This window comes from Sciurus carolinensis, chromosome 17, assembly GCF_902686445.1.
Source record: "Sciurus carolinensis chromosome 17, mSciCar1.2, whole genome shotgun sequence".
Lineage (NCBI taxonomy): Eukaryota > Metazoa > Chordata > Mammalia > Rodentia > Sciuridae > Sciurus > Sciurus carolinensis.
The window spans coordinates 1861227-1879458 of record NC_062229.1 but is presented as its reverse complement, the minus strand read 5'-3'; the positions used below and the strand labels follow the sequence as shown (position 1 = coordinate 1879458).

Here is an 18232-nt window from a genome sequence, read left to right as displayed (position 1 = left end):
AGCCGCCAGGAACCTGGGCCCACTGGCCGCTGCCCCACGGGCTCCTGCACAGTCGGCCGCCCCCTGCGGACCGTCCCCACGGATGCGCGGTCACAGCACGGATTCCGCACCCGCCTGCCGAAGCTCGCGAACAGAGGCCGAGCGGTCCAGGGCCCAGAGCCAGGTCGCCGGCCCCACTCACCGGTCCGGGTTGCTGGCTGGCTGGGTCGCAGGCCAGCGAGACGAGATCTTTGAGGGGGTCCTGCGGGTTGAGATGAGGCGGGTAGCGGATGGCCGTGTGCGGGAAGTAGGTGGAGGCCGTCTGCGGCAGGATGGACGTCGTGGGGAAGTGCAGGGCCGAGGACGGGTGTGGACTCCGGGCGATCCCTGTGGACACCGGCAGGCGCGTCACGCCCCGGGCGGCTCTGTGGCTGTGGGTGGCCCACGCCGCCTCTGGGACAGCTGATGATGACGGTGACAAGGACGGCCACGCGGCCGAGCCAGGCGGCGCTACCCTCAGGCCAGGCCCGGGCGCGTCCTCAAGCCACAGACCCCCCGGGGACCCCAGAGGCGCCTCGGCTCGCCCCACTTTCCTTGCAGGGCTGGGACGGAACCAGGTCCTCGTGCTGCCAGCAAGCGCTCGGCCACTGAGCTGCGCCCTCTTTTTTATTTTGAGACACAGTGTCGCTAAGTCGCTGAGGCTGGCCTTCAACTTGCCATCCTCCTGCCTCAGTCTCCTGAGCAACTAGGATGACGGGCATGGCCACTGTATCCAGCTCCCCTCTTTTCAAAGCAGAGGATGTCGGGGTGGCCGCACAGCAAGCAGGTGGTCAACCTGGGATTTGGGCCCAGGACACCTGGTCCCTTGCCCGCCTCTGCCTCGGGCCTTGGCGAGGTCTTTCTGGAAAAGGCCAGAAGAGGCTCTCGTTCAACACAGAAGCACGGCGGGCCCGCGTCTGCGGCTGACCTGAGCCTCGGCCACCCTCGAGGGGCGGACTCAGAAGACTTGCTGGACGGCGTGGCACCAGCCGCGCGCTTGGCACTTACATCTGGAGACGGCCCGGGTCTGTGGGCTGAGCAGGCTCCACACAGGCCAGCGCAGGGCCCGGGGACCACCCTGGGCAGTGTGTGGCGGGCACGGCGTGGTGGTCTCAGGTGGGCGGCGTCCCCTGTCCTGGGACACTGCCGCCTCTCCCAGCCCCGCGCTGCGGGTTCCCATCCTCCTGACTCCCCGTCCTGCACCCTGCCTGTCCCCGCTCCTGTCCCGGTGGCCGAGGACGCTCCGCGTGGCACCGACTTCTCTGGACAGTTCGGGGGGCAGTGTCCTGCCTGTGGCAGGCTGGGCCCCTGGCTGTGTCCTGGGGCTGCCTGCACCACAGCCCAGCCTGGAAGCTGACCGTGCGAAGGTGGCGCTGGCCCCCTGCCAGCCACACCCGAGGGGAGTGGGCGGCCCAGGGCCTGGCCGGCCCGTCCCTGCTGACCGTGTGGGTCCGGCCTGTGCCGGCCTCCTCGCGTGCCGGGAGCACCAGAGGACCGTGCGAGGCTCCTGAGGCAACTAGACGGCTGGGTCATGTGTCACCCCACTGGCTGGCCAGGAAGTTGGGCCAGGCGCAGTGACCGGCCACTGACCCATGCTGCTGGGTGTCGCGACCCTCTGTGACCCCTCTCCTCAGGATGGTGTGTGGGGCTGCGGGCGGCCTGGGCTTGGCCCGACCTCTTGGGGCCCTGAGGAGGCGGCTCGCAGCTGCCCACAGTGCCCGGGCCGGGCGGCAGCTCCCAATTCTGCCCATCAGCCAGCGTGTCCGGGGGTCCAGGGGGCACAGTGGGGGGTGAGCCCCAGGCTGTCCTACAGGCACGAAGCCTGAGCACACCTCTTGGCAGAGCTGGAACCCAGCCCTGGGCACTCTTCACCACTTCTACGTTGGTCTGGCTGGAAGGCTACAGCAACAGGACTCCTGGTCAGACCTCTAGTGGGACTTCCCGGGCAGTGATGGGCCTGAGCAGAGGGTCCAGCCACCCCTCCCTACCCGGGTGCAAGACACTCACCGCTGTGCACAGCGATGACGGGCCGGTGGTGCTGGGTGAAGCTGGAGAGACGGGGCGAGTCCTGGGGGGATGGGCTGTTGAAAGGCGACTTGTCCATCTCGGTCTTCTTCACCGGGGACGAGATGCCTGTGGGGGCAGGGGCTCCATGAAGGCCCAGGGCGTCCCCGAGGGCCAGCACCGCGGGGGAGCGGGGTCGCCCGTCTCCTGCAGGCCAGGGCTGGAGCAGGGCAGGGGGGGCGTGGGCCGCAAGGCCAGCAGGCAGGCGAGCTGGATGGCCAACGGGCAGTGCCCAGGACGCCCCCCAAAGTACAGTGTCCAGAGCCTGCCCCTCTGCACAGGACGCAGAAGCCTACCGGGGTGGATGGCGTGGACAGGGCGGCTCCCTCCCCACCCAGCCTGGGAGGGTGGCGGGCAGCGCCTGGGCCAGGGTCCCAGCGGGTCTGGCAGGGGCTCGGGGCAGAGCCAGGGCAGGGCCTGCGGGCGGATGCCTGGCTCGTCTCTGCTGCTGTGTGTGTCCCCACTGCCCTGAGTGGCCGCCACATGGCGGTGCCCTGGAGCGGGTCACAGGGCCTGGGGGTGGCAGACACCGTGCCCAGTGCGGCCCGCCCAGTGGCCACCGGCAGGATGGGCCACCCAGGAGGCCTCCCTCTGGGCAGCACCAGGGCCGCCAGCCCAGGGCGACTGCGAGCAGGGCCAGCAGTACGAGGTCGGTCAGTGCTCAGGGACCCCCAGGACAGCGGCCCTGCCCGCGGGCTCCAGGAGGACGAGGCGCCGTCAACAGCACGTCAGGTGCCCCGACCAGGCAGCTGCCCGAGCAGCAGAGCGGCAGGTCCCATGGGCCTGGACAGCACCGGCCACTCCACAGACCCCACTGAGGCCCTTGGTCCAGACACCCTGGGTGGACACAAGGCCATGGGCTCCCCCGTGTGCTGGACACTCACGTGCTGGTGTCCCCAACTTGGCACCACGTCCCTCACTGAAGGAGGCCCCCACTCTGCCCACGCAGGCCCTGGCCGCCGGGATCCTGCTCCTCCGCAGGGTCCAGGACACAGGCAGGCAGGTTGGTCCCCTGAGGACAACCGGCGTCCAGAGTCCCAATGCGGCACTGACCCCTGCCCCGCGTGGCCAGGGCACCTGGTGCCAGCTGGTTCCCTGGGTGTGTCCTGGGCACTGCAGGTGCTGACCAGGGGCTCCAGGCCTGGCGCTCCCCAGCGGTGACGCCACCATGTCCCTGGGCATGGCCCCAGGTCCCCGGGGATAGCACCCGGGCAGCTCTGCCGCTCGCTCTCCCCTCCTCCCCGGCTTCCTGTCTAGACGGCCCCCAGGCCGTGCCTCGCCAGGGCCGGTAAGTCGAGTAGCTGGCTCTGCTCGGCTGGCTCTGTGCCCCAGTGGCCACACGCTCCCAACTGGAGGGCGGCGGGGTGGCCACAGCCCAGCCTCTCAGGCCCGTGGCCCTGCCCGCCCCCTCCTGGCCACCTGGGATGGTCACCTGGCTGGGAGGCGGGATTCCCACAGCGCCCTGTGGCCTCCTGAGGCACGAGGCCCACGGGGGACGCGGGCAGGCCCGCCCTCTCCTCGGCCCCTGCCGTCCTTGGACGGGCAGCAGAGCCCGTGGGGGCCCAAGAGCCTTGCCCCCTCCCGGCCTCTGGCCTCGGGGCACGACTTTTACCAGGGCTCCACTTCCCGCTGTGGGACGGTGACGGCACGAGCAGGCTCCTGTCCACTGCAGTGCCCCACCTCGGGGTGCAGGCCTCGGCCCCGCGTCCACCAGGACCCACCTCACAGGGTGTTTCTGGGGGCGGGTACCCCAGGCAAGTGGCACGGCATGCTGCAGGTGCCCGGAAAGGAGCTGGCCAGGTGGCCTGGGTCCCCGCAGGGCGGAGCTCTCCCTCCCGGGCCTGCGCCCTGCGTCCTGTGACAGAGCCCAGCGGGCACACGAGTGCCCACGGCAAGACCGCACTCCCGCACCTCTGGCAGCTAAGGAAGGCCGTGTGCAGCCTCCCGGGCACAGAGAGTGACAGAAGAGGTGAAGTGCCGTTTCTGAAAAGAACAGGTGGGTTTTTTGTACTGGGGATTGAACCCGGGTGCCCGACCACTAAACTACACCCCCAGGCCTTTTTAGTTTTTGACAGGGTCCTGCCAAGTTGCTGAGGCTGGCCTCGAACTTGTGATCCTCCTGTCTCAACCTCCTAAGTCACTGGGCTTACAGTCATGACCACCACACCACGAGGTGGGAACGAGAAGGACACTTCACGGAGCAGCAGGCAGGAGCCTGAGTCCGACATCGAAGCTGCCCGGGTGCGCTAACAGCTGGACGTTTACCTGTGAGGGAAACGTACTGTCCTTCGGGTTGGCCGTCTCCTACAAGTGAACTTGAGCTTACTGCACATGGGGCCTTTATGGAGACACACCGGACAGACAGGATCCCGTGGACATTGAGCCACAGAGACACTGTGACCCACAAATCAGAACCTAGTGAACAGAGACGGGGCTCCTTGGGGTTGGACTGCTTTGGTAGTCCACACCTTGAAAGGAGGACCCTCGGGGTCCCAAACGTCCAACAAGATGCACTGGAGACCGGAGATGGGGACTCCAGGAAGACACTGCAAGCACAGACCCTCTGCTTCCCGGCTTCCCACGGCCAGATGGCTGCTTCGCAACATCCTACCACATCTTCCTCCCAACTCTTCCCAAGAAGCACCTTCCCGCACGCCCACCTCGGAAACAGCACCACGGCTGCCTAAGCTCCTGTCCAGGGGCACGCAGCCCCAGGCTGAGCAGTGGCAGGGCTGGGATTCCAACCCCTTCCCTCCCGCGTCAGGAGGATCTGGAGTTCAGGCCTGAGACCACCGTGGAGTGGGCATGAATGAGCTGAGAATCTGAGGGATGCCAGGCTCGCCCTCCTCCGGGTCACGCCAGCCTCCAAGTCAGAGGCCAGGCCGCTAGAATCGTAACGCAAAAGGGACTCTAGATGAGGCCAGCGGAGGCAGGGACCCCAAAGAAGAGATCTTGGAGGAGACCAAGTGACCCCAAGGAGCTGCAAACTCTATAACAGGAGTCCCAGAGAAAGATGCCCTGGAGAGGATCCTAGGAAGCCACCGAGCACAAGGCGCGCCCCTGGGAAGGACGTCGCGGGACTGGAGGCCCTGTGAGAGACGGCGGGCTCCGAGGGCACTGGAGTCCTGCGGAGCAACCCCACGGAGGGCCAGGGAGAAGGGATCCTTGCATCACAGGACCCTCTGGCCGGGAAAGGAGAAACCCTGCGGCCGAGCGCGGGAGGAAGCGCCCAGTGGGTCAGCATCTCGCCAGTTGGGTCTCAAGGGCCCCAAAGACGCGGATCTCTGCAGGCAGGGCGCCGGGGAGGCCGGCGAGCGACAGACCCGGTCCTTCCGGGACAGAGCGGAACCAACCAGCTATGGGAACACGTGAGCCCGGATTTACTTCCAAAGCGCGCAGCCGGCGCGACCACAACTCCCAGGAGGCTCCGCGGCCCCAGGCCGACTTCTTTCCCTGGCGTCCGCGCAGTGCCTGCCGGAACGTGTAGTCCCTGCCGCCGTAACCCCAACCGGAAGGCCAGCTCCGGCCCCGCCGTTGGCCCTACCTCCTTCCATGTCCTCCGTCCAGTTGCGGCTGCTACTCGTAGGAGAGCTAGGCGAAGTGTAGTAGTCGCCGCCGGGGCTTGTGTCCACGTCCTCCTCCATCGAGCCCGATTTGTGCCGCTTACTCCTAAGGGGCGAGGGAAAGGGAGGCCGGTTACCATGGAGACGCAGGGAGGCAGTGGGCGGAGCTACCGCGAGGCCTCACGGGACCTGCGGCCTGCGCCTGGGCCCCGTTAACACCTGCTGCGGGGGTGGGACGCCTGGGCCGCAGGGCGCAGAGCGGAGCCCAAGCGGCCTGCCGGGCGGATCGAACGCCCCTCTACAGCCGGGAAACCGGCACACCACGCAGCTAGCGCAGTCACGCCGCGTCTCGGGAAGGACCTGTGCCTGGGCCCTGGGGCCGTGGGCTGGCCCGGGGGGCTGTCGGGAGGGTGGGTTTGGTCTCTGCGGCCAGGTGAAGTGTGGGTCAGGCATTGCAGGGCGAGCGGCCCCCAGCTGGGCACGTACCCGCTGGAGGAGGTGCTGGGCAGCGTCCTTCTCATGCCGGTGCTGGCAGGATTCAGGTCGTACGCCAAGTGCCCCTGCAGCTCTCCCAGGGAGAAGTTAGGTCCTGTGCCGGTCACGACGGGTGCTGCCCAGGGCGACAGAAAGGAGATGAGGGAGGGAACCATCTGCCCTGGGGGGCATCCCTTCCCCAACTGGTCTGGTTCTTAATTCGGCCAGAATCTGCCTTGTATGGATCAGAAAACCGCAGCCATGGAGAGAGGCCAGGTCCGCGGATCTGACCGGGAGCTTCCTGACCAGTGTTAAGCCCCTGGGTTGGGATCAAAATTGGTGTGTCCAGCAGGTCCACAGGGAAGGCCAGGGGGCGGCTGGGGCCCTCTGGGGTCTCCTGGGATAGGGAGGAGGGGGAGGATGGGTGTTGGGTGGAACCTTCTTTAGCGCCTCTTCTTAGCATTGGGGTCCAGGTGTGGGAAGAGGGCCTGACATTACGACCTTGGGCTCTGGGAAGGACATGGCCACCTCCCATCCTGGGAGTCTTTGAGTGGGTGATGGGGGTATCTGGAGAGGATGAGGTGGGGTAGGGCGAGGGTCCCTTCTCTCTGAGCCCCTCTGAGTCCTGACGTCCCCTCCCCTCTCCAGGTCCCAGCTCAGGGCCAATGGGGACACTCACTCCGGGACACCTGGATGAGCTCGGTGACACTGAACACGCCAGAAGTGACAAAGCTCTCCTGGAAGTCAGTTGTGTCTGTAATAGGGAGATGGTGGAGGTCAGCAGGCAGCTGGATGAGCAGGGCCCGTCCCCCTCCTCTACCCCCGACTGCCCAGGCTCTGGGGCTGGCCTGAGCCTGGCAGCCTTGCAGCAGGGGATGGCCAGAAATGTGCAGCCTTGTCCAGCCGGGGTCCACACAAGGCCGCTCTCCTTGGTCTGGAGCCCATGTGCACTGGCAGGCTACACTGGCCAGTGGAGGCCAGACTCCCTGGGTGGGTGATCACGGGCAGGTCACACCCTGACCCCAAACCTCCACGTCCCGGTTCTCAAAGGCGGAGATGGTGAGGGCTCTCCTGGGGGGTCACAGTGAAGCACGGATCAGCCCTGGCCTGCCTGCCCCTCACTGCCCGCTGCCACGCTCTCCTGGCAGGAGGGTGCCTTGTCCTGGCCCTGCAGTGTGCCTGGCACCTGGACCAGAGCTCGGCACCCAGCAGGGGCAGGTGGGATGGGAGCAGCTGGCCACGTGGGACTCGCTGGTGTGGGGTTAAAGGTAACGGACGCGTGTTCACAGCTGCGTGGTTCCCCATGGCAGAGCTGGAAACAACCTGGCGTCCATGGATGGAGGAGTGGACACATGTGGCCCATCCACCATGGAGTGTCCTCGGCCAGGGCAGGAGCAGGGTGACAGAGCTGCAGCATGGATGGACCTGAGGACCTTGTGCTCAGTGACAGCCAGACACATGAGGCCACAGTGTGTGACCTAATGATGGGAGAGTCCCGGACAGGAGTCCAGAGATGGGACCTGGACCTGCGGGTGAGGCTGGGGAGGGTGGGGTTGTGTTCAGGGTGAGGAGAAGGTTCTGGACCAGGTCGGGATGCTGGTGGCATGGGCTGTGGAGGTGCTTATTGCCATCGACTGCTTAAACACGCTCGGGGACACGTCATGCTGCATTATACCCCAAGGACTAGGGATGAGGCCCACCCTGCAGAGGCTGGGTGCCCGAGGTGCCGAGGCCGGAAGGGCAGGGCCAGCCAGGGCTCAGCGGGCAGTCGGCGCAGACGGCACGGTGCAGGTGGGAGAGGGTCGAACTCCGCTGAGTGCAAGTGCTAGGCACATGCTGGCCACCCACCCTGTAGCCAGCTGCTGGGATCAGGACGAGTTCCAACACCACGTTCCGCTACCTCCCAGGGCCACCATGTTCCAGGCCCCAGGAACAGCCTGTGCCAGGTCCCCGGGTTGGCACACACTTGGAAAGGGGGACACCAGCCGCGTGGAGCAGGAGGATCCAGGGAGGGGACGGGAGTGAGGTGGGACTGCCAGAGCACTTGGCTCCGGAGGCGGTGGGCACAGTTCCTCTCCCGGCCCCCAGGGGGCAGCAGGGCTGCGGGGAGCTGATGACAGTGCCCAGCGTCCAGCCGTCCAAGACCCAGGCCCTGGCACCTCGGGATCCAGGCGCCAGGTCACGATCATCTTGCATGCCAGCTGTCCATCATTCACTATGTGCCTGGGGCCCTGCCGGGAGTCTCAGGGACACGTCTCAGGGAGGACAGGGCGGTGGCCCCTGAGTGTCCAGGGGAAGTGGCTATAGCCGTTTCCTGCTGACCCAGCTGGCTGGCCAGTGTCAGTGCACCCCGCCCTCCCCACCCGGGTTTCCTGTTTGTGCAGCGCCGTCCAGCTCCAGCTCCGGGGGACTCCCTGGCGGGCTGGGAGGACAAGATTTCCTCCGCCAGACGCCCAGGGTCCCCATGGGACCCGGCCAAGCGCCACTGCCGCCGCCTCTCTGAACATCTGGCTTGTAGGGAGGCCCAGGAGGATGAGCCGCCAGCCAGGGAGGTGTGGCCAGGGCCTGAGAACCTCCTGGACCCTGCGCGGCCTGCCTGGGCCGGCGGGGATGCCCAGGCAGCTTCCTGCCGTCCACTCCTGGCTCCTCCTCCCCTTAGTGTCCCTCTATGTCATCCCTCACCCTCTCCTTTCTCCAAATACTTACTGAGCACCTACTGTGTACCAGGCCCTATTCTAGACATGGGGGTGTGAATGTGCTCGAGACAGATGGCACCATGCTGGGTGCGGTGGCCAGCTCGTGATCCCAGGGACCAACCAGCAGGAGGATGGAGGCTAAGCCCGGCCTGGGCACCTCAGTGAGGCCAAGGGCTGGGGTGTGGCTTGGCGCTCACACCCCCTGGGCTCCAGGGTCAGGGGCCCTGGGCATCGGTGCAGGGAGATCAGGCACAACTGCCGCTTCAGCAGGAGATGGGCACAGGGCTGTGGCCAGGTGTGGCCAGGGGCTGCTTGAGCTGAAGGCACCCAGGGAGGGCTTCCCTGAGAGGGCCTGGGGACATCTGGAAGTGGGCAGCTAGCTGCCCAGGTAGCAGGCACAGGAGGGGCTGGTGAGTCGGAGGCAGAGGGAGGAGCCCACGGGGCAGCAGGGACGGGGAGTGGGAGCCAGGAGGTCCTGGCCCAGGGGCTCACAGGAGCCTCTGCCACAGGACAGCCCATGAGCCCTGCTGGGCCCTGCAGCCTCTTCCTGCTCTTCAGGGTCCCCGCTGCCCACCCCTGGGGGAGCCGGCTTCTCCCACTGGCCTAACGCGGTCCCTGGGGCTGCAGGGCGTTCCCAGGCTCCCTTGGCGCGGCCCCTGAGTGGGCTGAGCTGTGGCCCCAGCCCCAGCTCCTCGGGTGCCCTGGCGGCCGCTCCCTCCTGCAGCCCCTGCGTGCCCAGCTGTGAGATGGAGCAACAGGGGCTCCAGTCTGGGCCCTGCTGAGGCCAGGGAGTCCCCGCGGGAGGCGCCTGGAGGAAGGCGGGGGAGTCGAGCCCTCAGCTGCCGCCACGGCGCCCAACTCACCCAGCGTGATGGGCTTGCTGTCCTCCTGGTCGGAGCCCATCCCTGCCCGGGGACTGCCGCTCTGCTCCGAGTCTGCAAAGAGAGGAGGAGGAGGAGTTGGTGGCAGCGGGGACCTCCAGCCCCGGAGGCGCTGCAGTGTCCACCCCGATGCCCCGCCCTAGATTGGGCTGGTCCAGAATGTGTTGAGGCCTGGGGTCTCGCCTGGGGCCCTGTCTTGCTGACCCTGGAGGGTCATGACATCTGGCCAGGAGCCCTGCAGGCACCAGCCAGGCCCTCAGGCCCAGTGTGCACTGCAGGAGTGAGGCCCGGGGCTCTGCAGATGCCCAGCTCTGCTGTGACTCCGCCCTCTGTGAACCTACTCCTGTCCTGTTGTCCTACCCGTTTTACAGATGGGGAGGCTAAGGGCAGTGGTCTCTTTCCTCAGCCTCTGTCCCTGTGGTCCTGGATCTAGAGGTCTTGAGTTCTCCTCGGGGTTCCCAGAGAGGGCTGAAGCGTGGCCCTCTGTGGCTGCGATGCCCCCACCTGCCTTCCTGGCCTGGGGACTCCCTTCACCTGGCTTCTCTTTCCTCTTATCTAAAAATAATCGGCCCCTTGGCGGATATGGGAGACGTCACGGAGGCTGAGGCCCGTGCCGTGGCTGTGCCGTGGCCGAGTGGCTGGGTGGGGAGGGGTTCGAGGGCGCAGCCAGGCAGCACCCCCTCCCAGGCCGCGAGGGAGAAGGCAGGAGCTGCTGTGAGGCCGGAGGGAGGACCAGCCCCAGGACCGTGGCTGGGCAGCCCCAGACAAGCCGCTCAGCTGTCCTGAGCCTGGGTCCCGCTCTCCCCGGATCAGAAGGCTACCAGAGGCCATGGGGTCAGCACAGGCGGAGAGTCGGGACAGGCCTCTGGCGGCTATTTTTTGGCCTTGGGATGGCCGTGGACACGGTCACCATTGCCCCTGGGGAGGCTCCGGTGTGTCAGGGTGGCTCCAACTTGGCACTCTCCTGTGCCTGCGGTGGAGGAAGACGCCGCCCGTGGCTCCATGGGTTTGTGGCGTGCAGCGCCTGTGGGCTGCCAGGCCGGAGGTGCCCAGGTCCAGGGGCGCACAGGGCTCTGAGAGGGTGGAGTGGCCTCCCGGCTGTGTCACCACTGGGCAAGGTGGGTTGGTCAGTGGCCAGCAGGAGTGTGTCCTGGGCCGCCAGCTGCCTCAGAGCTGACCAGTCCTGCTTGGACCTCCTGGAGGCCGGGTACAGGCAGCCACGCCGTTGGGCATACGACCTCTTCCAGCTCAGGTGGGCGTCCAGCGGCTGCTCCCCAGCTTTCCGGACCCCTCAGCGCGCAGTGCGTAGCGCGCAGCGCAGGCCACGCCCACTCCGGCCCCGCCTCCGGGCGCAGCCCCCGTAGCACCTTCTGGGCCGCACCTGGGGCGCCTCATTCCAGACCCCGATTTAATAAGGGGGACCCGAGGGCCGTGTGACCAAGCGCCGGGCAGCGGCTAGCACATAGGGACACCTCCCTGGGGGTCTGCGTGGAGGTGACTGCATCTCTGCCTCGTGTCCCCTGTCGGACCTTGGAGCAGACTCACCAGCCTCGGTCTCCCCCTCTGCCGGTGGCAACAGCACAACCTCTCCAGGGCCCTTGGGTTGCCAAGCCCAGGAGTGACAAGCCACGGGGCTGCCCACGGGGCCCTGCAGCGGGTGAGGGTGTGGGCAGCAGGCTTGCTCCGGGGTCTGACGGGAGCCTGTCCCTGGCCAGCAGGCAGCCTCCTCACATCCGGCCGCAGAGCAGCGAGCTCCGGCCTACAGCGCTGGCGGGGCCTCCGGAGGGACGGGAGCAGCGGTAGGAGTGGCCGTGAGCTTTGGTTCCCCTGGGCCTGTTCTGGCCACTCGCTGCTGACCACTCCTGGCCCGTTTTACTTTCCTTGGCGGCAGGGTCTGTGCTGCCCAGGCTGGCCTGGACCCACAGTGTCCTGCAGGGCTGCAGGAGGTGGCCACTGCCCTGGCCCTACTCTTGCCCTGGCCTTGGGGAAGCGCCCAGTGGCCCCCTGGAATGTGGGGCCCAGGGTCGGCCCAGCAAGCTCCTTCCTCGTGGTTCTCGGAGCTTCTTTTTAAACGAGGTTTCCAGATCACCCGACGCGGTGACTTCGCCAGCTCCTCCCGGTCTTCACGAAACCGCCCGCACGTCGCGTCCCGTCTCAGCCGCTGCTGAGCTGCTGGGGCACGGAGCGCAGCGCAGCTTGGCCGTCCCCACCGCCTGCCGGGCCCCTCGTGTCCCCAGGCGAAGCTCACGCCCCTCCCAGCCCAGTTGCCACCACGCTGCTTCCCGTCTCCGTGGCTCTGAGACCCCAAGGACCTCCTGTGTGTGGACCCGGTGGCCCTGTGTCCTCACGTTGCTGAGCGCCGTGTCCTCAGGTCTGTCCACACGGTGGTGGGGTCAGGGTCCCCCGTCTTCCACCATCCCGTCCTCACCCCTCTGGGAAGCTGGACGGTTCCTCTGCCACTTGCTGACCACCGTCCATTGCTGGGCTCCTGGGAATCCCCACGTCCAGGCTGTCCACTGTGGGCACAGGTGACTGGCCACAGGTGACGTCTCACATTTAAATTAGTTAAACCGACATGAAGTTGAAAGTTCAGCTCGCCAGTGAAACTGGCCAGGTTGCAGGAGCCACAGGACAGTTCTGCTGAGCCACGTCCGTGGACAGTGGGGGAAGCGCAGAGAACTCACCCCACCACAGAGACCAGCCTAGAGTGGACCCTCCACGGGCCCGAACAGATGCCAAGCGAACGGGGGCAGGTCTGGCTAGTGTCCTGGCCCAGCTGCCCGAGCCCCGTGGGCGGCCCACGTCCCGAGGAGCCGGATCAGGGCTCCGTGGTCCCTCCAGAGGGGGGTGGAACTCATGGCAGGAGCTGAGGGAGGAGCAGGTGCCCGAGACCCCGGGTCAGGGCTGGGCACGAGCCCCGTGGGAGCCCAGGCGGCTTGGAATCAGGCGGGTGTGGAGTCGGGTCAGAAGCAAGGCAGCGGCGCGGGCTCCTGTTCCGTGGCCGTGAGCCGACGCAGGTCTTTTCCGCTTTCGAAGGCGGCACAAAAAGGAGGACCAAGCAGCACAACCGCAAGCAGCCTGTCTAAAGGCCACGTGGCCCTTCACTGAGAAAGCTTGCTAACCGCTGGCTGTGTGTCCTTGGGCGAGTATTTAATGTCTCTGAGCTGTTTTGGGGGTTGAACAGCCTCAGCCTCAGCTCTTCCTGGACTGCTCAGGATGGACGGCTGAGGACTTCCCAATGCCACACGCGGGGGACAGCAGTCACCCCAGTGGGCAGGTGCCACTCCCTCCTGGCACATTCAGTAGGCGAGTAGGTGCAAACGGGTCTAGAGGGCCCCACGATGGGGCGCGGGCGGCGAGGGGCCAGCACGGCCTGGGGAGGGCCGAGCAGCGCGAGCCCCGGGGGTCGGGTGGCCCGGCCACCAACGCCTCGTGCGCAGCTCCCCGGCCAGCGGGCCGCAGCCCCAGCACCGTGGATGCGCTGACCTCTGGGACGGACGGGACCGTCGCGCTACAGGGGGCACCTGGCAGAGCGCCAGCGGGCGGCGTGGGCCTGGGTCCACTGGGCCCAGGGGGGATCTTGGTGCCTTCACCCCGGGCACCGCCCGTCTGCTGTCTGGTGATTCCGGGCATTTGGACCCCGGCGGGCACCCACCACAAAACCCCCTCCTGCCGGCCACGTGGCCGACTGGCGCGGGGCCCCAGGTGGGCAGGGAGGCCCTTTGAGCTGCCCGCCAGGACCTGGCAGTGGGCGCCCCCGGGCTGCTGCCCACAGGTGGACACACTGGGGGCACCCGGCCCAGGCCGCTGAGGGCAGCGAAGGGTGTCGGCTGGCTGAGCTCCGGATGCTGAGCTGTGCGCTGGGCACTGACCCTTCTCATGCCCTAGGACGGTTCTTGGTGAGGCCAACAGTCCCTGACTACCCAGAGAGGGTAAGCCAGCTACCGGGGTCACACAGCAAGGCGGGCGGCGGTAGGCAGCCCCACGTCGTCGCAGCTCTTCCGCACAGACCCAGGACGCTGCGCCGGGCGTGGGCTCGCTGGCCAGTGCTGACCTGAAGGCTCCTGCCCGTCGTCTCTGCGGCCCGGCTCCGACCCGGCGCTCCGAGACCTTCTCTCCTTTGCTTGCTTGGTCTCTCAGCCGGGGTCTGGCTTTGCCGCCCGCTGGCCTGACTTCCTGGGCACGGGGACCCTCCTGCCTCAGCCGCCCGAGGGGCCGGGCCACAGGCAGCCCACCATTCCTGGCTCGGTCCCAGCAGGAAAAGACAGACACGTCCTCCTGCTGTGGGCAAAAGCGGGACCCAGGCCCCTGCTGTGGACGGCAGGGTGGGGTTTCCTGGGGGGCCCAGAGGGTAAAGGTGCCGTCCAGGCCTTGGGGCCTTGGGCGTCCCTGGCGTGGCTCAGGGGGACGGCGGGCGGGACTTCTCAGGGCCTTTCGAACATGCTGGGACTCATTTTCCTGGTGCCCAGGATGGACCGCAGGGCCCGGCGCACACCTGAGCCCCGGCTCCGCCACCCACCACAGCCAGCCCGCACTAGGGACCCGGAGGGTGGCAGGGCCCCATGTCCTCAGACCAGGGTGGCCTTCCCGCCTGTGGCCCGGCCTGGCCCCGCCGCTTCCCCGCCTGCCCAGTGAGTGTCCTCGGCCGACCTACTTCGTGGGCCTCCGCTGTGCTCAGAGGGTTTCGGAGACGGAGGGCGATCGTGGTGTGGGCAGCACTTCCGCCTCCAGGGATCCAAGAGCACCGTCCTGCCGGGGCCTGCTGCCCTCCAGGTTCCGCCTCCCTCAAAGGGGACCACAGCCCGAGTCCTCCCCGCAGCCACAGGGCCCTCGGGACCTGCCCGCCCCGGCTCTGCTCCAGCCACACAGGCTCTCCTGCCCCAGGGCCTTTGCACGGCTGTGCCCTCCGCCTGGGACACCTTTGGTCCGGATGCCCACAGGGCTCCCTCTTCCCCTGATGCCTCAGACCTCTCAGAGACCACGCCTGGCGCGTCCCTAACCACGCTCAGCTCGTGCAGTGACCCTGGTGCTGTTTCAGTGACACCCTCTGCTGGCCGGGGCCAGTTCTTGCTGCCCAGGTCCACGCAGCGTTCATGTGCAGCCGGGGACGTCACCACCCCCTGCAGCTTGCTCAACAAGCACATGACCGCGGCCACAGCAGCCGTGTGAACCGGCCGTCCACAGAGTGTACAAACTGTTCTTTCCTGTCCGTGGCCCAGAGCCCAAATTTGGTGTGTCCCAGTTCAGGACAAAGGGCCGCCATGGTGGCCAGGGGCCCCACCCTTCCTCTGCCCAGGACAACACCCTGCGTGCTGGGGACAACACTTCCGCTCTCGGCAGCTGGGCCACCAGCATGCAGCCCCTGCTTCCACCTGACAGGTGTTCACTGACCCACTACCTGCCAAGCGGCAGGACCCCGGGGGTGGAGGAAGGGGCTCGGGGACGGAGGCAGCTTCACCTGTGTGGTGGCCCAGGATGCAACTGGGCAAGGCGTCAGGCAGGAGCCCGAGGCCTGGGGGAGCCGCAAGCGCAAAGGCCCTGGGGCAGGAGGTGTTTGAGGAGCAGAGACCCTGCGGCTAGAACGGCCTGAAGGAGAGGCCAGGCGGCCGGCAGGACCCGAGCGGAGAGGAGACTGTCCCAGTCTGTGTTTCCAAGCGTCTCCGGGCGCCAGGAGGGCGGGGTCGGAGCCTGTTGGTCGGGTGCAAAATGGAACAGCCGCTGTCAGCAACAGAGAGCCGGGCGCAGAGTCGGCCCCCGACCTGCCTGCCCACGGCTGCCAACGAGTGGACACGGCTCCAGTGTCCACAGATGGCAAAGGGACATCCAGCGGGGGCCACCCACTCCTGGAGGTCACTTGGCCAGGAGGAGCGAGGGGACACGGTGCCGGGGACGTGAGCAGACGCAGTCCGCCCAGGAGGCCCCGGTCTCGGAGTCACGGGGCGCAGTGGGCGGGAGCCAGAGGGAAGGGTCCGGCCTGGGCACTGGACACGCGCTGCAGGGCTGGTGGGTGGCGAGCGCGGGCCCGGCTGCGCCGGCCTTGGGCAGGGCAGCTCCGTCTGCAGCACGTGAAGGCTGAGCCCGGAGGCTGCGGGGAGGCCGCGACGCCGACTTAGAGCTGGCGCATCCCGGCCTGGAGCCGCGGTTTCCAGCCGCGGCCGCTCGGAGAGCTGGCCCCGATTATTTTCCGACCTTTGCCGCGTCCAAAAGTGGCTGGCTCTGCCGCTGCCACGTCCGCCCGCGGGGCCGGAGAGAGGCAAAGCCAGGCCCCGGAGTCTGGGCTGCGCGTCGCCCGCGGCCGGCCTCCCCGCCGGGGCTGCAGCCTCCTCCCCTGCTCCCTCTCAGGAAGACGAGGCGTCCTCCCCGGCTCCGGCTCCCGCGCCCTGGCCCTGCTCCAAGCCTCAGCCCGGCTCCCAGCGCCGACCGAGTCTGGAGCTATAAATAGTATGCGACTCTCCTTAGGGTCAACGGCCGTGGTCCCTCCTCTGCCCACCTGCCCTGGGTCAGAGCCCAGGCCCTCCCTGTGGCCACAGGGCCCCGCAGGGTGGGAGCTGCCCTGCCCTCTCCCTGCCTCCAGCCTCTCTGCTGCAGCTACACAGCCTCTGCCTGTGCCTCCCCCTGCCCGGCTCCCGCTGCCCCAGGGCCTTTGCATGGCTGTGCCCTCTGCCTGGGGCACCCTCCTCGCACATTCCCACCAGGATCTCTCCACTGACTCAAGCCTCCGTCAGACCCGGGTTCGTGTCCGCGGCTGCCCGCCAGGCTCAGCCACTCAGGGGCCTGTGTTCCTCAGAGAGCCAGGGCACAGGGTACCTGCTGGGCAGACCCTGGGCCTCCCGACTCCCCTTCACAACCAGAGCGTAACAACCTGGGATTCCTTGATTCAGTGCCTCTTGAGCACCTACTGTGTACCCTGTCCCGGGTGCTGTGGACACAGCAGTGAAGAGAACAGAGGCAAACGCCAACCCCATGGGCTCACATCCCGAGGACCAGCGATGGCGCCACAGCGTGACAGCTGCAGGCTAGACTGGAGTGGACTTCCCTGGTGGTGTGTCTGCCCCTCCTGCAGGCGCTGGGCCACATGTCCCCAGGCCCAGCGCAGGGAGCAGTGCTGTGTGACCACAAGAGAAGAGCGTTCCCCCTCTGAGCCGCCATGTCCAGTAGAGCATGTGAGCTCCACCCAGCCCTTCTCCAAAGGGAGAGGCAAGAGCTCGGCCGTCCAAGGCATCCAGGGCCCGGGACATGTGGGAGGCCTGGGCGGGAGGGGGCAGGTGTCCTCCAGGGCGCTGGCCTCGGCCGGGCCTCCCGGTGTGGCCTCCCCGGCTCCTGGAGTCTGCACCACAGTTTCCAGCTCCCTCTGCCCGGCGCCTGGGCCGCGGCCAACCTGCTCGGGAATCACTTTCAAAGCGTCCCTGCTCCCGGCCTGGCTCCGCTCCCTCCGGGGCTGGCCGCGGGCCTGCGGGGACCCTGGGCACCGCGGCTGGCGGGTCTGGGTGGAGGCCACCGCCTCCCGCCTGGCCCCGGGTGGCCTGGGGACCCCAGGGCCGCTGCTGCAGGCCGCTCAGGGCCTCGGCCCGCTCCAGGCTACAGGCCGGGGCTCGTCCCAGCCCTGAGCGTGGAGGCCGGGCCTCCTCCTGACATCCCCGCCCAGCGGCCATTTTGTTCCAGATGCTTCTCGGGCGGGCAGCCATCTTGTGCGCCCGGGAGGGGCCCGGGCGTGGGCTCCCTTCCTGGGCCGGGCGGGACACCACGGAGGTGGCTGTGCCCGGGCTCCAGGCCCCATGGCCTCCCTGCCAGGTGCCGGCGGCCCCCGGGGTGAGCAGGTGGTGGGCAGGAGGCAGCCGGGCCACGTCCCCATCACCCGTCCCGGTGCCAGCGCAGCCCCGTGGTGCCGCTCGGCACAAACTTGGGGTGGCGCAGGGTGACCCTGGGGTCAAGCACACCCACAGGGCCTGGCCAGGCTCCCGGCCTCCATGTCAACGTGTCCCGAGGGCGGGCTGACCGCTGTCCCCCGCCCACCCCTTCCCGGCGCCCGAGGAAGCCCCTGCACCCAGGAGCCTGGAGGGGCGGCCTGCTCCTTCCCTGGGGCCCCGGGCAGAGCTGGGCACACAGTCGGTGCTCACTGAGTGCTTGCCCCGCTGGCACTCATAGATGCTTGTAGACATGACACACGCGGTGGCCGCTGAGACCGGCCAGATGCACAGGCAGGCTCGGGTGGAGGAGGCTGGGTGGAGGAGGCCGGGCGGAGGAGGCCGGGCGCCCTGGGGAGGCCGGGCCACACAGTGCGGGACGCACGCTACCCTCCCTCCTCCTTCCCGCTCCACCAAGGCCGCGTCCCTCAGGAAGTCGCTGGCCGCCCTGGCCCTGCACCTCGGGGGGCAGCGGCACCCACGCGCCACGGAGCTCGGAGGCCGGCTCCCTGTGAGCGGCCGGGCAGGCGCCCCTGAGGTCTCCGGGCCTCCAGTCCAGCTGCTGACCCCACCAGGTCCTGACCCAGGGCTCCTGGCCGCGGCCTCGCCCGCCCTGCCTGTGCAGGCCCAGG

The 18232-nt window shown here is 67.9% G+C and overlaps 1 protein-coding gene across 1 annotated transcript in view; it reads right to left on the bottom strand.

Annotated features, from left to right (window-relative positions):
- Nucleotides 1-18232, bottom strand: part of Nfic (nuclear factor I C) — a 50845-nt gene that overhangs the window by 10217 nt on the left and 22396 nt on the right. Inside the window, 6 exon segments of the mRNA XM_047531970.1 lie at nucleotides 182-366; nucleotides 2026-2151; nucleotides 5627-5751; nucleotides 6132-6255; nucleotides 6799-6873; nucleotides 9679-9750. Of these exon segments, the coding sequence (XP_047387926.1) occupies nucleotides 182-366; nucleotides 2026-2151; nucleotides 5627-5751; nucleotides 6132-6255; nucleotides 6799-6873; nucleotides 9679-9750 (707 nt within the window).